The sequence below is a fragment of the Corapipo altera genome, unplaced genomic scaffold (genome assembly GCF_003945725.1).
Source record: "Corapipo altera isolate COAL_440 unplaced genomic scaffold, ASM394572v1 22, whole genome shotgun sequence".
NCBI classification, from domain to species: Eukaryota; Metazoa; Chordata; class Aves; order Passeriformes; family Pipridae; genus Corapipo; species Corapipo altera.
This window is the reverse complement of record NW_020884886.1, coordinates 7033632-7052964: the sequence shown is the minus strand read 5'-3', so window position 1 is coordinate 7052964 and position 19333 is coordinate 7033632. Positions and strand designations below refer to the sequence as shown.

Sequence of the window (19333 nt, the reverse complement as noted above, 5' to 3'; positions counted from 1 at the left end):
GCCCGGCCCCGGCGCGCCCAGCGCCTCATCAGCCGGCGCCGCGCGGGGCGGTGCCCGCGGCGGGGAAGGGCCGGGATTGAGGGCGGGAGGCGGGAGCGCTTTCCGAGTTAGTACCCTGAGAGGCGGGAGCTGGAGTTTCCTGCTAGTGTACGGGAGGTGATCCGCATTCTCATAGCATGCTCTAGATGGGTATGCGCACTTCTCTTTGGGGTTTATCACGGAGTTAAAAAAATCAGCCCTGGTCTGCTTACTGCACGTTTAATTTGTGTACTGAAGATTAAAATGTAAATTACTTAGGAAAAAAATAAAGCTTTATTGCAAACACACATTGTTTTCTAAGACAAAGCAGTACAATCCTAGATTGAAATTACAAGAGAAAAAAAAAGGAGTGGTAAGTGAAAATAAAATAAAAAAACAAACAGTAAGAATGACTATGGTTATATTTTATGAGGAAAAATTACACTGGAATACTTGGTTGTCACTGTAATGTCAGAAGTGGATTTATGCTTGTCTAGTAAAAGCACTGTATGGAAAAGAACTATTTGGAGTTTGCTTATCATTATTGTATTGTCAGTCTGAAAGGCAATGAACATGCACTGGACTTTAACATCAGGTGATCCAGATTTCTTTTTGTTTCTTTCTTTCTTTCTCCGCCCCCAAAGCGTGAAACATAATAGTAATAGATAATAAATAATTTATTTTTATATGTGAGAATCATACACCTTACTACACTACGTATAACAACGTTTGCTTTTCCATACATTTGTAACTGGAACTATGCTGTTAGACCAGAAGAACATGATGAAGAAGGAGCTGGGCCTGTTCTCTAGAAGTCCATTGAACTTCTCACCTAATAGCTTTTTCCGTGAAATGGTACAGAGAGAAATAACATGTTTTGTTAAGGACAGCGGCACTCAGAAACAATCATTGAGGAAATTGCATCCAATTTGATTTGTCTTGTAAAATTTCATTTTTTAACATTAAACCATTTAGAGAAGCGAAGCGGTGATTGGTTTTTAGCTTCATTTATTTTGGCAAGGCTCTTGGATACAATAACAGTTTTTTAGTCTGTTGAAGGATGGCTCCATAGTTTTTCTACATACATAGCGCTTCTGTATATTATTCTGTACATACAAATTAAGTGGGTATTTTTGGGGTAAATGAAGTTGTCTTTAATTTTATGGAAAGATAGTATTGGACCCATCATCTCTTCAAAATTCTGGGCAGGCATTGCTCATAAATGTTCTCATTCACGATTTCTATTCTTCCAAATTAAGAAGTGCCCCCAAAGTATTAATTTCCACATGTCAAGCATGACTATGATCAGATACACTGTGTGAAGTGTAACTAAAAGGTGTGTAAATAAAGTAGATCACACATATCAAGCTGAACATTTTTGAAAGTAGTTTATGATGTACAAGGGAGAGCTGAAAAGGTCTAAGTGGTACTTACCTATTGTTACCTTAAGGTGTGCTTTGTAATTGTACATCTTAAACATGTATGATTGCATTTAACCTTTTTTCCCAAAACAAAATTTCCCAGAGCAAATATTCTAGGCATTGTCCTCTACGCACGTCTTAGCTTGAACTGAGACAACCTGTGCAGCTGAAAGGTTAGTCTGGCCTTACATCTCTTCCATTCGGTTTAATTCATGCATGGCAGTACTTCTGCTCACTCTGAAGTGAAGTGAAAACACTATCTTCTCATAAGTTACAACACAGTCATTAGGTGATAATGGTATTTGGTCATTCGGCTCGTGCAGCTACAGTATCCCATAATAATACTTCCTCATATCTCCTGTGAGAAATCTTTTTGAAGTATATCTCATTGTTGAATTCATTCAAACCAAGAAATTACAAAGCTGATCAGCCCAGCCATTCCTTTTTTACTTCATGTACACAGTGTACTCTATGGGTTCTTTCAGGGCTACCGTGACTTACCTAGGAACCCACTCCAACAAATCTTTAATCTTGTCCTCACCTAAGTAGTTCCATGGCTCTTATTCAATAACTAGGTTGGGTGTGGGGGGGAGTTTGGGGGGCATTATCAGGATGAAAAATATGTTGTAATACATGCAATATTAACACTACTGAAAAGCATTTCTGAAGCGATCACTTGAGGATTTAAAGATCTGCTTCCTTTTCACTTCTTAAAGAGAATTATATTTAGTAAATATTAAGTTACATGTCACAATATAATTCTTTCTGTAAAACAATTACTTCTAAATCATATGTGTTCATAGAACAATTACAAATTACAAGTATTACATTTTCTACTTGCATAACTGTGGTGCACTCTTAAGTTTTTCTGTTTCAGAGCCACTCAGAATTTTCTGGGAGAGGAAAGTGGTGGTACCCCGGAGGCCTCTGTGAGCAGTTTTCTGGGCAATACTGTGCTGTTACCATCTAAGGTACCTTGGTGGACTGGGTTTGTCTGCTGCCTATCCATGTAGTGGGTATTGTACCATCTTCCTGGAGTTGTGGCCCAGGGTATAGACTGAGTGAAAGCACCAGTAAAATTAGAGCAGTGAAGTAAGTAGTTGTTGTAAACTAGGAATTACTTTTTCTGCTTTATTGAGCCTCCTTTATGCTAAAATTGTAACAGTGCCCTAGACTTATCATAACTTTCCATCTATCTCTTAAATTTTATGTGACTTTAAAAAAAATAAAGCAGTGCTCCTAAAAATCTCATGGGTAATGCTGTCTTGAAGAAGACAGGTTATTAGGGACTATTGCAGAGGCACCCTCACAAATTTCTGCTTCACTCATAATCCTGCTAGCCTTGAAGAGCCAAAACCGAAGATGGTAGAGGCCACTGTAACCATGCTTAATGGCGTGTTCTTTACTCAAATATATTCTTTCCTCATAACTGGTTGAACCCCTGTCAAAATTATGGTACTTCCTAAGAAAGTAACTTTTCCATCTATTTAACCATTTTTATTCATTTTAATACTGTTTCATCATACATCACTTTTACCTGATTTCATACAAACCTAAGAATTGACAAGGTTCTAAAGATAATTAATCTGTCAGATCATTATTTTCTGTTATCTAAAAGCACTATTACTTAAAACCTGTTTACTTTTCTTCCAAAAGCTGCCATGAAACCTTTATCTAGCAACTAATAATTTCTTTTCGTAGACTAATAGCATCCCATAAACTTTACATTTCTCACTTCTTTGCCTTGTGGGGTTGGATAATTTCTGTTTTAAAAACATTTCATGCATACTTTGCCTGTCCGGCCTCTTAGCTTTAGCCTCACAGATGATGTTTTCTCTTTCAATATGGTATAGCATCATAAAATATATTTTATATGTCCTTCTCAGCATTTTCTAGATAATTAGGTGAAAGTAATTGGCAAGTGTCTTTTCTTTCTGTTTTGAAACAACCTTTCAGAGACTTGTGATAACAAATTTTCTTCTAAACAAAGAAGAGACTTGGTTTTGATGAAATCATATTTTACCCTTATTTTCTAAAGGTTTAAAGTGTGAATTTTCTAAAATCTGAGAAACAGCATATATTTACTGCAGATAGCAGTCAGTTTTGAGAATAATGATATTTATAGTATTTGTGTTTTTCTTTTTTCACAGACATGTTAATTGCTGGTATTGTAGACTGACATCTTTACTGAGTTGATAACTAAACTGTCCATCCAAATCAAAGGTTGAAGAGCCAAGAAGCTGTTTCTTTTACAACAGTTCACTTAACTGAAGTAGTTTTGTATAGATTTATTAGTACATGATATCTTCTGCTGTAACATTCACTTCTTCTGTTTTAGGCTTAATTTTAGGAAAATTAATCCCACTGATGGCTATTACCAGCAAATTCACTGCGTGTGCTGTGGCACTTGCCACACAAATCCAAAAACAGTCTTCAAAGCGTTCTTCTAAGACAAGAAATCGAAAAACATTTTCCCGAAAATTGGCAATTCTTTCTGTGAGGTGATGAAGTTTCACAGCAGCCATAAAGCTGGTGACTGCAAGTACTACAAATCCACCTGCAACAAAATGAAAGAAGTATTCACCCTTGTTATATAATCAAAACAAGACAGACATTTTGATTGTGCTTCAAAAAACTTACTGAATACCACAGTGAGCAATATACAGAGCAGGGATAGACATAGGCATGGCTTAAACACCTTATTGTATGGGCAAACATGACACCAATGTTTGTAATAAAGTCCTTTTATCAGTGACATGGAACCTAAAGGCTGGCATTCATAGCTCCTGTTAAATGTTGACTAGACACAGTAAACGAAGATGCCACCTGGGAGTTCTGTTTAGATAGATGAGAATTCACTGTTAACTTCATTTTCGAGTAAACAAGATATTTAATAAGGCAAGAGAAGGAACTTTTATTACCATTTTGTATGAATGTAGTAAAAAGTGCTGGTAAATGACTTTACCTGCAAGGAAGTTCCAAAGGCATACTCCTGCTGGACCTTTAATAGCCCGGTAAGGAACTTTTATTGCATTAAGAATGCAGAATCCAAAACTGACCAGAGAAAAGCAAATGGCCACACAGAGGAACATTATGATCATCACATGCAAGCCTGTATTCAGCTTTTTCACCATGTGTGGGAAAACTGTCAAGAAAAAAGAATCACATATTAAGTATGTAGTTTTTCTTGATGATGGTAAACATCACACTGTGCTGGTGCTTCAAACTCGAATTTTACTACTTTATATTTTTTACAGAGGTGTTCAATTCAGCTAGTTACGCACATCTTAGTTCATGATGTTTTATTTTTCAGTATATCAGACTAAGCAGGGATATTCTGCTACAGGTATAATCCTTTACATAGGGTCTGTGAATAAGGATTCAGGCTTAAGTCCTGTTTATTTATCTAGCTGTGTTAATGTCTTTATCACCACTACTGTATTATCTGCTCCTTTTTGTCTCTGTTCCTCAAACCAAACTCATGGTTTTGAGCTTCCCATTCCTGTCCCATGCTGTCAGTCTTATCCCTTTGAAGTCTGACAGTCCCAGTTTCCTTGTCCAGGCCCTTGCTACCTTAAATAGTATGACTTCCTTCTGTGTTTATTTTCTCACGTTCTTTCTCTCTCTCCCTTTCTTCACTGCGGCTCAAGTGAGATCTGCCCTAATTTCACACTTCTAATCCCACAGGTTTTCACTTTAAGATTCCAATTCCCTTCTTGGTTTCTCATCTAGTGTTTATGACTCCTTTATGCCTTTCTGGATGTCTGGCAGAGCTTTAGCTACATCGGTAGGAAGCTTGTAAAGTATTGAAGTCAGATGGGCTTTCAGTGAAGTGCTCACATGTTCTGCTATAGGCATGAGCTCTCCCTCAGCAGCCTATCACTCATCTGTCTCTAAAGAGTGATAACTTTCTTCTTTTTGTCTTCACAGACTCAATTACTTAATTGGGGGGCCAGATTGGAGAGCAGCAGGGAAATGTGCACCTGAGTATTTAGTTTATCCTGCAGCCCTTTAGTAAGAGAATCAGAAGAAATGTGAGTAGGGAATTGTAGGTGACACGCTGATTGACAAAAAAGAGAGAGGCTGATTGAGAGGGAACCTAAAATACAAGGTGATCAAGAAGAGACCTTCAGGTGGTGTAGCAGTGCACACTCACATATGTTTTGAAGAATTTACTGCTTAATTACTAAAAAACTACTAAAAGGAAGGTACATTGTGTCATAAACCAATAAACAGATTGCTTCCTGTGCTTCATAACTGAAAAAAAAAGTCTAAACAAGCCACATAAAAAGTAGGCAGTAATAATTGGTAGATGTAACAGTGAGTGTCAGGCATACAATCTGGTCATGACATGACAAAATTCCAGTAGATTATGCAGAAAAATTCATACTGTACAAATTCCATACAAAAATTCAACAGTTCTACCTCTTCAGTAGCTCATTCTGGGGCCGTAGGTGGGCCTGGTATACATATGAGCTACAGAAGAGACTCCAACAAGAAGAAGAAAGGAGGGAAATAAATGAGAATCAGACATACATATGAGAAATGGGAAGCCAAAAACTAGCTTCCTGACTGGAAAATAACTGGCAGTGTAACAACAAGGCACATAGAATTAAGCCTTCCTACAAACCAGCAGAGATTTTTGAGTAACTGTAAGGATTATTTGGTCTTTTTTCTGAGGCTCTCAGCCAAATCCCAAAGACCTGACCAGGGAGTCTGGCTTAGTATGCAGAAATAAGAATCCTCAGGAAGGATATTGCCATGGAGGCTCCTGACACATTCCAGCAGTGTTTGCTATGCACAGGCAAAATGCCTGGCTTCCCCAGCTCATTCTCAGGGCTTGATTCAGCTGTCAAAACATAAGCATTTTATACCAACTTAGATGCCTTAGGACTATCATAACAACCACGTGGGTCTAACATACATGCTGCATTATGTATGGGACACCTCCAGAAGTAGAACTGGAGACCAGATGATACACCTTGAGGAGTACAAAATAGTACTGGGTACCTATCACGGCAGTTGAGTCATGCTGTCACTGTCCCAGCTAAAAAAGAGTGTGCCAGCCATAAACCTACTCTAGTTAACACAGTGAAAGGCATTGTACTAGTAACAGTAAATTATTGCAAATTCCAAAGTGTCAGAGCTACTGCAGTGTTTGAGGTGCTAGCCTTGTTTTGCTCTATGCAATGTCCATTTATGTTAACTCATTCCCCAAGAAAAGTCTCACAGTTCTTGCTCCCCAGTAAATTCAGAATGCTTGTAGATTAAGGGGGACATTCAAAGCGAAAAAAGTCAAGTCAAACTCAGAACCCCCAGAGTGAGTTCTGCTCACCCTTGTGCAAAAGTGTTTAACAGCTTTGTGTACTGTTGTTTGAAACCAGTACTGTGAAAATATCAAACCTGATAGTTATTAGAATATTTAAAAGGGAAAAACTCTGGGCTACTTGTTGACCTAAATGCATATTTGTACCCATTGCACTTAATGACCCAATTTTAGAGTTCTAACAGACAAAATTCTTACTAGCTTCAGTGACAGCTTTATTAAGGAGTATAAGATCATGTACTCCAAATATGAATCGATGTAGTCCAGAGTGATGGTGGAACCTTAGGCCTTCCTCTCAGGTTACAGAGTAAAAAATCAGAAAGTTTATTAAAGAGTCCAGAAGGTTGTACAGAGATTTAAAGGAGATACTTTTTTCCTCATTCTCTCTGACAGGATAGGATGAGAGAACTGAGACTGGATGACCATGACTGCTATATCCATGTCATGAAGTTTCAGCTGCAGTCAGAGCTTGAATAAGAACTTGGTTATTGCAAAAGCAGCAAGTCCAAATTTATCCAGCTTAACAACTGGTCATGCTGATCTAAGCAGAGGTTGCTCTGGTTCTTCTCTCCATTCCTTCTGAAGTCTCACAGTCCTACCTGCCTTCAAGTTTTTATAGAGGTGTTTGTGCAGTTGTGTAGTCAGCCGCAATCCTATAGGAAAACAACTGTTTTTTGGTAGGTTAATTTTTTTGGCCACCTTAACTTCTGAACTACACCACCATAACTACCAGAGACATTGCGAAGGATAGGGCAGGATAGCACTGCTGTGGGCTAGGGAGAGGGTGAGACTGCAGCAGCTTCAACTCGTATTGGTTTAAGTTGCAGTCAATCTGCACACTGAACTAAAAATCTTCAATGCAAATTATCATTTTCCCTATGGCACAGAATGAGTGAAATTTGGAAATCATCCAGAGTACAGCTGAATGCTTTTGAGACCTCAAGAAAATCTTTAATGTTAAAAGGAATAAATTTATAAGAGTTCCTACATTTTTTAAGAGTTCAGCATTTTTTTTCTCTCCAAAGTTTACAGAAAAGAAGGTAAAAATTTCTTCAACATGTTAATAAACTTAGCAGTATCTGCTATGGCAGACATTTGCATTAGGACAGCTAGAGAAATACGGTGATGTGGCCAGCTAAATAAATCTCTGCTTGCTAAAGGGAAAAAAACCTCAGAGACGTTCGACAGAGAAAGTAAGGACAGACAGATGGCAGAGAAACACTTGGTATGAAAAGAGTCAATCAAGGGGAAAGTGTAATTTACAGGGTCATCTCCAGATGCCTTTCACTCCCTTCATGAGGCTAAAAGGAAACTCTCCATCTAGCCTTAGGGATTTTTTTCCCCATCTTGATTTCAGGTTACAGAACATAATTGGGAGCAAAAAGTGTGCTTGAAATGATAGGGATTTTATATTTACACTCAGACACCAAACCATAATGACCACAAGTCAGCCACAAATTTATTTAATAATAACAATTTGCATTCTACAAGGTCTGTAAGCAAAAAGAATAGAGTGCTATATTTGAACTAGACATTAGACAAAAGATTCAACCAAAATTGTACTTACTTGTGAATTTGGAACGCCTCCCGCCCAACCCACACTGGCGTATTTTGCCGCCCCGAAAGAGTCCATAGTAAATTTCTCCAATGAACTTGACCAGCTCTGGATCTGTGGCATTGACCAAATCAGCTCCTGTTTTGCAAAGAATCTTTCCTGTCATCCACTTTGGGGTCCCCATTGCAACAACAATTAAGATAAAAGACACAAAACTTATTAGAGAAGCCAAGGCAAATAACGTCTTTTTAAAGCAGCCAGGCATCCTAGTGCTTTCAAGGGATCATCTCCAAGGCCTCTCTGCAGCAGTCAGGCATATTTCCCATTTTTTCTCATGCTCCGAAATCCACAGCTGAATAGCAGGCATTTCAAAACACTTCTCTTTGTATTTTGAAGCTCCAGCAATTAATCTGTACTGTTAAAAATCAAAGTCTAGAATATGTTTTGCTGCGACAACATCCTGAAATGGCTGCAAGTAACAGCTTCATTATGCTGTAGTGCAGTGATGCTTCTTTCTGCAACAAGTAATCCTATCTCTATCGCCTGGCTAATGTTTCATCAGAGGCTTAATTGTCATGTTCAAATGACATCAAGTTCTTTACTGTAACCTCATGTAAAGAAAACTAAAAGAATCCAGTTTTTTAGATTATTTTAAAAAGCGGGTAACCAGCTGTGTGCAAGGGGCAAAGCATTAAAACCACATAATTTGGCCGGAGGATTCGGCTAGCACCTCAGCCATGCTGAGCTACCTTCTTCCGGCCCTTGCTCCCACCCAGCCTCTAAATGTCACAACTGTCACAGCTCCCGCGGCCGTCCATGCGCTCGGAGCGGTGCTTTCCATCGCTAAAGCCTGTCAGCTGAGAGACAGAAGTGATGTGTCTGGAGTGCTCTGAAGGACAGCGGGGCGCGCAGAGCCCCCCTCAGCCGGGGAGGCCCGGCCAGCCGTGCCATAGCCCAGGTGCTCGGGGGCTGCAGCGGCGTAACTCAAGCTACAGGTGCGATACAGGAGTGCTAAAGGAAACCGACCGTAATTGCCAGCACTTCTACGGTTACCGCTACTCGAGCCCTGCGGGGACCTTCATAACCACTAATTAATTAATTAACCCCCGCAGTAGCCCCTGGGGGCGGGTAACAGAGTCCGTCGCTGTGGCTTGGACGAGGTCCCGGGACTTTCGCTCCCGGCTCGGCACAGTCCCGGGTGGGCAGAGCCGGACCCTCCCCTTGCACCACCCCCGGCCGGGGCTGCCGCCCCTCTCCCGCCCCTTGGGGCGGCCCCATCCGCGGGCGGGGCCGGGCCGGGCAGCAGCGGCGGAGCCGGGTCTGACAGCGGGCATGGCGGCGGGCAGGGTGCTGGTGTACGGGGGCAGAGGGGCGCTGGGCTCCCAGTGCGTGCGGTACTTCAAGGCCAAGAACTGGGTAAGCGCCGGGCCGGGGGTGGCGAGGCGGGGGAACCCCGCCGGGGGGAGCGTCCCTGCCCCGCCGGGCCGGGCGCTGCGGGGCCGATAACGCGCCTTCCTCTCCCGCCGCAGTGGGTCGCCAGCATCGACCTGGCCGAGAACGCGGACGCCAGCGCCAACGTGGTGGTGAGGGCCACCGACTCTTTCCCCGAGCAGGCCGAGCAGGTGGGTTGGCGGCGGGCTCGGGGCTGGCAATGCCGAGTGAGGAGGTGGAGCGATGCACTCAGCCTACCCCTGAGTGTGTGCATCCCTTCTCCCGAGCGATGCTCTCAGCCTTCCCTCAGGTGTGTGCAACCCTTCTCCCGCGGCTGCGGGAGTGGGTCCGGCCTCATGCAGGAAGCAGGAGCCCGGCCAGTAGCGGTTCTGCAGCCGTACAGCGAGCCCCAAGGTCCTTATGCTTCTGCTTGTCGTTTCTTTTTTCTTTTTCTTTTTTTTTCTTTTTTTTTTTTTTTTTTTAATTCTTTTTAACTGCACCTATATGCAGAAAGATCTTGGATATTGGAGGTTCAACACATAAGGCAGTTTACTTTGTTTTTGTCTTTGTGACTTTAAAAGTTTCAAACTGAACCAGGTGACTGTAATGAAGATGAATAAGGACATCCTAAAATGCAATGCTTCTTTTAAATATCCTATCTCATAAATGCACTGTGTATAGGTAGATGATGTGCTCAAAGCACTGAGGGATTCCTAGGGAATGCACAAAGGTAAATATGGAAGACTCTGAGCTAGCCTAAGAACTGTTTTGCTTTTTTCTCAACATATAGGATCTATTTTTTGAATTTTAACTTTTGAACCTATTTCTCTTACTGATAAACTGAATCTTTAGACAATATGTTTTCATTATAGCTATACAACTCTTAAGGCTTTTAAAGAATAATGTAGAATATTTGCAACACAATTTTCTATGCACTTTTTTGAAAACCAGTGGATTTTTGTTCTTTTGTTGAGAGATGAATTGTTTACTGTTCACTTAGGCAGAGAAAATTCATGGCCAACAAATTCATTACCAGTTTTGAGGTTTTGTATTAGAGAGAGAAAAAGGTATAGGATATCTAAAACCATACAAACTCAAATTTAGGGGCCAGACTCAAACTGATGGTTGTGGTCTAAATAGAAGCAATAAGAAGGCTAATCTTTAGTTCTTCATCTCTGGCACTGTCATCAAAAGTGACACCAGTAGTCCTGATCAGACCTGGAGTTTCATTTCCCATGTTAAACAGCACCATACCCAGAGAAGAACTGGTCAAAAGTAAGTCAATAATTTTTGTTAACAATATTGATAAAGGTCAGATGTTTCAATCCTGCTCAGGTCAGTTATTTCCAGTGGCATCACACACTGTATGGTCTGACTTTCATTGGCCTGACAGTCATCTACAGTTATCTTTCAACATAATTATTTTGTTTTGAGTTTGTGGCTCATAAATATTAATTTTCTATAGCTGTTTAAATTACTGTGTATTGTTTTACTTAATTATATAGGTGGAAAAAAGTAACTTTATGGCATTTGTGATATTTACTCCTTTACCTTATTGATTCAGTGTTTTCAGTATGTTTTTGTTCTATGTATTGAAGGTGACAGCAGAGATTGGAAAACTTCTTGGTGAAGAAAAGGTGGATGCAATCTTGTGTGTAGCAGGAGGATGGGCTGGAGGCAGCGCCAAAGCCAAATGTAAGATTTTGGTAGATGTGTGCTGGTGAAAACATGAATGATATCTGAAAGGAATCCTTAAAAATTGTGGTAATAAAGGTATTTGAGATTATCTTTCTTTCCTAGTCCAGAAGAGGACAAGAGCATAAAAGTACAAAATAGCTTAGTCACAGTGCTTCTTAGTGCTTCTAATTTTCCTTGCCTGTTAAATTTGCAGAGCACTTTGTTTCCTTAGTGGTGTTTGTTGACACACCAATTTTTATGAAAATGAAGGAGTTTCAGCACTGTTAAGCTGACTTTGCCAAGGTTACCCGTGTCAGGCAAGTTGCGAAAGACAGTGCTGAATGGAAACATTGATGTTTCCCTATTAATTCCTTTATGAATAGAAGCTCAGTTGCCTCCTGTAGTTCTCTGAGGTGTTGCTGTGCAATACAATATTGGAAGGCACTGCCTAGTGACCCAAAATCATGCTACAGACAAAGCCCTTCAGATTAAAAAGGGCTTTTAAACATGTAATGTTCAGAGTGAAATTTTATACTTTACCCACTACTGTAGAGATACAGGAAGAAAAATAGCCTTGTTTTCTGACTGGAGTAAATCTGGTAAAACGTGTCCTTCTCTTCTCCCTTCCAGTTCAGACATTACAGGCTCAAAGCAAAAGAAGATGCAAAAGACATAAATGGATATTTTACAGTGTGAAAGTAGAAAATGGTAGAAAGCGTGTTCTCATAGTGCTTTTGCACTCTGTGGGACACTAAGAAAATTGGAATTAGAGGTCTTCCACCTTTTAGCTAATTTCGCTAATTCTCTTTCTAATCAGCTTTATACAAGAACTGTGATCTGATGTGGAAGCAGAGCGTTTGGACATCAACTATTTCCAGCCACCTAGCAACAAAACATCTGAAGGAAGGTGGTCTCTTGACTCTCACAGGAGCTCAAGCTGCTTTATCTGGAACCCCAGGTAAAATGCAGTGCATGATATCCCTGCACCATGGCTGCAGGGACAACAGCAGTTAGAGATGTCTGTTCGTCTGACCATTCTTGTTTGTGAAACAGTGGTTTCTCTCCCCAGTTGCTTGACTTCTAGTACAAATGGAAAATTGCTGCTGAAATATGTAGGGAAAGTGTAATTTTATAGTTAGCAATACTGAATTTCTCAAAGCTGGAGTGCAAACACATAAAATCAGTATTTAAATAATACTTGACATTGATTTGGTGAAATGTACTTGGCTAATATATGATATAGAAAAAGAGTTTGGAAATTAAGACTAGAAGTACACAGCAATCTGTAAGTGTTTAGATAAAGTTAATTTTCCTATTTGTGTTCTGAAAGACAGAGTCCTTATTTGACCAGTTTTTCTGTTGATGATGACTCAACTGATTCTGATTACTGTGCTTGTCCTGTTCATGTTCTGATTCCAGTCTACCTTTGCTTCAGACATAGATAAGCTTGTTGACTGTTGGCTTTGCCCTCTGCTAGCTATTTAATATGAACTTTATTGGATTTTTAATCTCACTTCTTAACCATGTTGATCTGCATGGAGGAAGAAATCTGGGAGCAATTCAAAATCAGAAAAAAAAAGGCACTGACACACAAGCCCACAGGCAGCAAGAGGAAAGTTTGAGACAAATACTCCTATTTCCCAATCTTTTATTCGTGTCACTTCAACAATATTTTTATGAGACACAGGTACTAAGATTTTAAAACATATGCAATATATGAATATAAAACTGTTCAGGAAAACTGAATTTATGAATATAAAACTTTTCAGGAAAAATATGCTATGTTTTCTAGTTAATGGTTTATCTTCTGTGTTTACAGCTGCATCTGTTATAGTCCAAAGATAAAAGGCATAATTTACAATGTACTGCTGACTGACCACATAAAAATGAAAAAATGTTAATTCTGGCAAACTTTCCTGGTTTTTGTTTGTGTGGTTTTGGGAGGTAGGGACCACAACACAGGAATCAAAGTGATTTGCTTTCCTGTTTTGAACTAGCTGATTTCAGCTAGTCTGGATTTTTCTAAAAATCACAGCAGTGCTTAGGGCAAACATATGCAACTTATTAACTTCAGGAAGAATTGGGAAAGAGTTGTTACTCAATTTCTGCAAATATGCCTTGCTAGGCTTGTTACTACCAACCCTTCTGGAAGAAACAATGTTTTTCTTGTTTGCTGTTAGTGTTATCTTTCTTTTCCTATGAGAAAATGTTGTCTCAGATAATGCAGGCTGAAGAACACTGAAAATTGCATTAATAGTTACAGCAGCAGTGCGATAGTGATAGCTAAGAAATGCATTAAGCATGAAAAGATTTAAGAAGACTTAGAGTGCTTGGTTTAGACAAGACGAGAATGTGATAGAGATGCAAATATTTTTATCATGACAATAAAATAAGTTAGCTAGTGCTGTCCATGATTCCTCCTAGCAGAAACAGGTCCTATACAATTTGTCTAAGTGAATATAACAGAAATATTTCTACAATGCAAAATACGTCTACAGGAACACTGGAAAGGGGCTGTATAGCTATATAGATTGGTAGAAAGAAAGATAGAAAGTACCTGACCTGCATGCCTTATGCTCTCATTGCTGTTGCTCTTGCACTGCTAAATACCATCTACCTAGAAAACAACAGTGTTTAGGAAGAAGTTTACTTTCCCTGCAGGTTATTTAGTAATTTTTCTACCATGAGGGTTGTTTTGTTTTTTTTTCCGTGGCTTTCCCTGAATGCCCTGTCAGACCTGGAATTCTGACCAAGTGAATTACAGTTCAGGAGAGAAGTGAACTGTATATATTTGGATCCAAACCTGCAAATACTTTAGTCATATGATAAAAACTAATGGATGATCACCTTAATAAAGTCTATGAGCATCTTTGCACTTACTGTTACATTTGTAAGCTCAGCCCTCTAGGTCACATCCTTCAAAGCACGTTTTGGTGCATAACTAAATGTGCTTAACTCAGTAAGCTGCTTATTTCTATAGTGCTGAGTAAACTGAGTTTTGTGACAGTTCCTGGATGTCTAGTGAAAGCTTTTGGGTTTTTTTCTTCCATTTTTTCGCTTTTAAAATATATGTTTTAAAAGTCTGATTCTGTTCTGGCTGTGGTAAGTGGCCTTAATATTCACCAAACAGTCTTGAGTTTCTATCATGTTACTGATGATATTGAGAGCTGTTTTGATTGTGCTCTAATTTGCCTGTTTTTAATTGTTAGGGATGATTGCCTATGGCATGGCCAAAGGAGCAGTGCATCAGCTTTGTCAGAGTTTAGCTGGTGCCAGTAGTGGTTTGCCATCTGGTTCTGCTGCTGTTGCCATTTTACCGTAAGTAGTTGCTTAGTTGTCTCTGCCTGTGTTGTTTTATTTAATTACTGCTGTAACCTAGAGCCACACAGATATGCTTGTAGTGTCCTGTTCACAGTACACAAACAGCTTCTCAGACCTTCTTACAGTTTCACAAAGAAAGGGGGTAATCTTGAAAGTGTGAACAAAATGATATCCAAGAAACCCTAAACATGATTACCTTCCTTTCCTTTCCTTTGCAAAACTGTAGTGGATGTTGGGATTAAAATTTAATTTAATTCATTTTCAACCAGTTTGACTGTAGCCATGCATTAAAGTGTGATTTCTCTTTTTTTCAGTATAAATAGAACTCTAAAAATGATACGAGCTATTCAGCAGTTTTAGACTTAGCTGTGTGATAGCAGTAAAGCAAAGGATTACTTGGCACATTTTCACTTGGTTAAAGATGCTTTTCCTAAGGTGCTGCATATCTATGTGTGATTAGTAAAATTAGGTCACTTTGAGGATCTGTGAAAAGAAAAAGTTTAGCTTATATTTGCCTGTCAGTTTTCTTTTTGACAAGGAAAGCTAGTAAGAAGTGGATGGCTTAGTAGGTCTTCACTATGTCTAATTTTATCAATTCTGCTGCAAAAATTAGAAGTATTTTTCTTGCTAGGTCTGTTTCTAAATCAGGACCGAAAAATAAAAACTAAAGAGTCCTGTATGGGAATTTCGAACACTACCTGAATTCTCCCTGCTTTTGTTTTCCTCACACACACACACACACATTCTTAATGCACATGTCTTTAGGTCAGAGAGGAACGGCATTAAATGTGTTTGGATAATTGACAGCACCTTCCACTGGCATGCAGACTCCAACATCACTGGATTTGTGCACATGTTGCACTTGTGTAGTTCTCATGCAAAATTCTGCCCTTGAGTGAATTTTTCCAGGGTAAATATACCTTGGATTGTCAACAGGATCTCAGTGAGGGAGTTGTGAAAAGTTCACCCCTTAATATCACTGTGTGGAGTGTAAAGATATATAATCAAAGTCAAAACTTCCTATGTTTGTGCACTTAATCATTGCATTTGCAGCTGGCATGAGGCTGTCTGAAAACATGGATGTAGTGCACATATGCTGTGCAGTGCATGTGAACAAGCATATTACTGCCATTCCCTGTCTGCATGAGAGAGGTGGGAAGGGAGCTGCAGGCTAAGTGATTGCCCTAATGGGCAACTCCTCTGTGAGCCAGAAAGGTGAGAGATTATAGGTTGGAGCCTTGGATAAATGTTGAAACTGATGACTATATGCTGGTAACACGCTGGGAAGATGCAAGAGAAATCCATACCACGTGGTCTAAAAGTCAAGCATATGTTACAGCAATGATTTGAAGCAGATGGTGCTCATCAGAAAAATGATTGTGTAAAGAAAAGGTTTGTCTTATCTTTTTTAATCACAGGGTTACCTTAGATACACCGGCAAACAGGAAATCAATGCCTGATGCAGATTTCAGCTCCTGGACACCCTTAGAATTCGTTGCAGAGTGAGTATCCATGAGCAATTCCTCACTGAACCTCTTGAGGCTGCACCTTAGTGCATGTTCTTTTTAAATAGCTGCCTTGGATTTGAGTGGGGTTTTTTCCTCCACTGTTTCCTCATTGTGTATGTTTCTAAATCACATTGGGTTTTATTGGACAGACTTCTGAACTGGAGAAAATTAGCCCAACTCCATCAAATTCAGCTTCTCTACACGAGTTATTTCAGCAAGGGAGATAGCCTTAAGGAGTTGGAAGCCAGAGAATCTCATAAAGCCTGTAAACAAATTAAATTGCAGACAGCAGGTGCAGGAGACACCTGGCTTAAAGATAAACTGCAAATAGGCATGTAAACTTGGGTGGGATTCTTTTTTTTTTAAACACTCTTTACTGCCTGGTTTACAGTGTGTTAGTTCAGTTCTCTCAACTGGCAAAATTCCTGCTCTTGTTTAGAAAAATTCAATAAAGATATTTTTTTTTGTCATCTACAAAGTCTTGTCTTGAATGATGTTGCAAAATGCTGAAACTTCAGCTGTAGCTTATCTAATGGCAGGCTGCAATTATCTGCTTTACTGTTCTCATTCATTGTTAGAGAAGGTGCAGCATGAGTACTGCCTTCTGCCCTGTGATGGGGAGTAGCACACATTCCACTGAGGGTAAACTGTCAAAAGGAAGAAAATAAGGGTACAACTGTCTTGCCCCTTTGAGGTAAAACAAAGTTGGATACATGTTCATTTTTTACAAAAAAATGAAAATCTTACACATTTTTAAAGTCATTTAAAACTGATGCTGAAATTGGATTTACCTATTACTAATTGTTCAGAGAGTAGTTTAGTTCTGACATACGATTTCCTCCTTTATGTGAACTTTTTTGAGTTGGATGCCAGAGTCAGAAATGGTTTTGGTTGCAGCTGTTTAGTTGCAGCCTATGCAGCTGTCTGATGTGGCTCTTTAAAAGGGCCCCATCAATTGACTTTAGTTACCCTAAAAATGTTTATAAAAAGATCTTTAATTTATTGTGCTTTAGAGATGGGAGCAGAGTCTCTGAGAGGCTGGTTAGCCAGATGTTGTAGTTCTGCAAATTAATTTTTTTAAGTTTAACTTTTAAGTATTTTAACCTTGTAGGAGAATTAGGTTGATTGATTTGTTTTGTTTCTAATTCCCTAAACTTTAACCCCAGCTTAGAAAACTGAAAATCTCATTGTCTGTGCATCAGAAAACATCCAATGTTGTTAAAGTGTTGGCAACATCTGCATCCTGGGTAGGATGCAGGAAATCCTTTCCTTCATGGCATTTGAATTTTGTGCCCTGGAAGCTGTTGTCAGATAGTGGAATGTTCCAACATGGCAGTTGCTATGTCTGCATTATTGCAAGGGTTGATGGACCTTTAGAATATACTGCACTTTCTGTGTTGCATTTTGATAAGAAGTGTTCTGTATTCTACCTAAAATGAATCCATCTTACTCAGCACTATTTTGGATTTCTTAAGGCTTTTTGTGCCTCTGCTGAGACCACTTTCATAGTTAAATATCGAAGTGTTATAATGGCCTGTTGGCAGAGTAATGGGTTTAGGAACTCTATCCTAGCCACAAAACTGTGTTTCTTATATATATGTTATAAAGTCATATATATAACATATATATATGAAGCGGCCCCTCTTCCCCTTTCAATTTTTTTTTATCTTGGAAAAAACCTCACCACTCTGACATTTTAAGCTCCTGGTCTTTTCCTCTGAGATGTTCTGAAAATCCCCTGTGTGTGCTGTAAAGCCCTAAGGATTTCCCTGCACCTCTGCTCAGCTTTGAGGGTCTGAATCCAGTGATCACATCACTAGTTTACAGAATGCATAGAAATCCCTAGAGAACAGTAGGAAAAGAAGGAAAAGTAAATAGGCTTTTATTTTATTTTATGCTTCCTGTCAGTATACTTGATAGTAGTAGGGTTTTTTTTATCCTCTTCAGCCTGTTTTATCCATTTATTTTAAAACAGAACATTTTATGACTGGATAACAGGAAAGAATCGACCAAACTCTGGGAGTCTAATCCAGTTGATAACTACAGGTGGGAAGACGGAACTAGTTTCAGCAGCACATCTTTGATGTCGGTCACTTAAGGTGATGGAACTTCAGTGACGGAGAAGCTGTGGAAAATCTGTCTACCGGTATAATTTGGATAGTCTTCTGTATCCAGTGATTATACTTATGCCATTAATGGAACCAGATTTTACGTAATATTTCAGTGCTGTCAGTTGTGAGCTATCAGCTTTTGTTTACCAAATAATATCAAGTACTTGTCTCTAAATGAAAGTTGCAGGCTTTAAAGTCTGTAGATGTTGTAATTCTGAGCATTATATGTCAACTTACCTGTTTTCTGTGAAATGGGAATTATGCTTAATGATGTCATATGATCACATACATGGTTGGATTTTTTTTCTCTGTCAGTAAGTGTTTCTGGTAACTTACTGTGAATCTTTTAGTACTCTGTCTTTTTCTGTCTGACAATATAATGCCACCGCTGTGTATTATGTTGGCTGTAAACCATAGGAAACATTGGAGTCATATATCGTGTCCTAGTTGTGAAACATTTTTCTTGTGAATGTTCCACTTGAGTTAATGGAACTGCATAGAGATTACTCACTTGAGAAGGAGTTCCTAGTTTGCCTTACAGTTCATAAGCTGCTGTCAAGCCTACAGTTGTAGGATAAAACAGTCATTCTGTCAAATGATTAGTATGTCTTTCTGTTAGTCATGAGGGTTCTTCACTTTTTTAGAAACCAAAGTGCCGTAAAGTTGTAGAAAAAAAGCATGCATGCACTTCTATTTGAATATGAAACTTTTTGTGTTAAATAAATGTATATTGTTTTATATACTGGGCCATCTCTGTCACTATAATCCCAATATCTAGATAACATTTTAATCAGTTTAATTGAACGTAGAGTTCAGTTATGACAAAGGACTTAATTTTTTACTTATTTCATTCTGATCATGGTGCATAAAATATATTTCTGTGGTAATGATGCCAAATATCTACTAGCCATGCATAAATGTTTTCTTAAATTCAGCTACGTTACATGGAAATACAGTTCAGACAC

The 19333-nt window shown here is 39.2% G+C and overlaps 2 protein-coding genes across 3 annotated transcripts; one reads left to right on the top strand and one right to left on the bottom strand.

Annotated features, from left to right (window-relative positions):
* Positions 1 to 3712: 3712 nt before the first annotated feature.
* CLRN2 (clarin 2) lies at positions 3713 to 9205 on the bottom strand. Of its 2 annotated transcripts, XM_027642936.1 has the most exons (4): positions 9093 to 9205; positions 8333 to 8489; positions 4405 to 4584; positions 3713 to 3996 (listed from the first exon to the last, which is right to left on the bottom strand). In XM_027642936.1, the coding sequence occupies exons 1-4, from the start codon at positions 9159 to 9161 to the stop codon at positions 3731 to 3733; spliced, it is 672 nt and encodes a 223-aa protein (XP_027498737.1). In that variant the 5' UTR covers positions 9162 to 9205; the 3' UTR covers positions 3713 to 3730. The 2 variants fall into 2 exon arrangements, with proteins under 2 accessions (XP_027498737.1, XP_027498736.1); XM_027642935.1 differs by having other exon boundaries at positions 8333 to 9205.
* Positions 9206 to 9591: 386 nt separating this feature from the next.
* QDPR (quinoid dihydropteridine reductase) lies at positions 9592 to 19110 on the top strand. The gene is made up of 7 exons (XM_027642929.1): positions 9592 to 9736; positions 9850 to 9942; positions 11350 to 11446; positions 12246 to 12386; positions 14638 to 14746; positions 16168 to 16251; positions 18233 to 19110. The coding sequence occupies exons 1-7, from the start codon at positions 9653 to 9655 to the stop codon at positions 18339 to 18341; spliced, it is 717 nt and encodes a 238-aa protein (XP_027498730.1). The 5' UTR covers positions 9592 to 9652; the 3' UTR covers positions 18342 to 19110.
* Positions 19111 to 19333: the final 223 nt, after the last annotated feature.

Excerpts from the sequence above, each read along its gene's own strand:
- CLRN2 (XM_027642935.1), bottom strand. The coding sequence starts at position 8,585 with ATGCCTGGCTGCTTTAAAAAGACGTTATTTGCCTTGGCTTCTCTAATA. Across the intron at positions 4,585-8,332 it reads GAGGCGTTCCAAATTCACAA|TTTTCCCACACATGGTGAAA; the intron begins GTAAGTACAATT and ends TTTTCTTGACAG. Across the intron at positions 3,997-4,404 it reads CCTTTGGAACTTCCTTGCAG|GTGGATTTGTAGTACTTGCA; the intron begins GTAAAGTCATTT and ends ATTTTGTTGCAG.
- QDPR (XM_027642929.1), top strand. The coding sequence starts at position 9,653 with ATGGCGGCGGGCAGGGTGCTGGTGTACGGGGGCAGAGGGGCGCTGGGC. Across the intron at positions 11,447-12,245 it reads AGGCAGCGCCAAAGCCAAAT|CTTTATACAAGAACTGTGAT; the intron begins GTAAGATTTTGG and ends CTTTCTAATCAG. Across the intron at positions 14,747-16,167 it reads GCTGCTGTTGCCATTTTACC|GGTTACCTTAGATACACCGG; the intron begins GTAAGTAGTTGC and ends TTTTAATCACAG.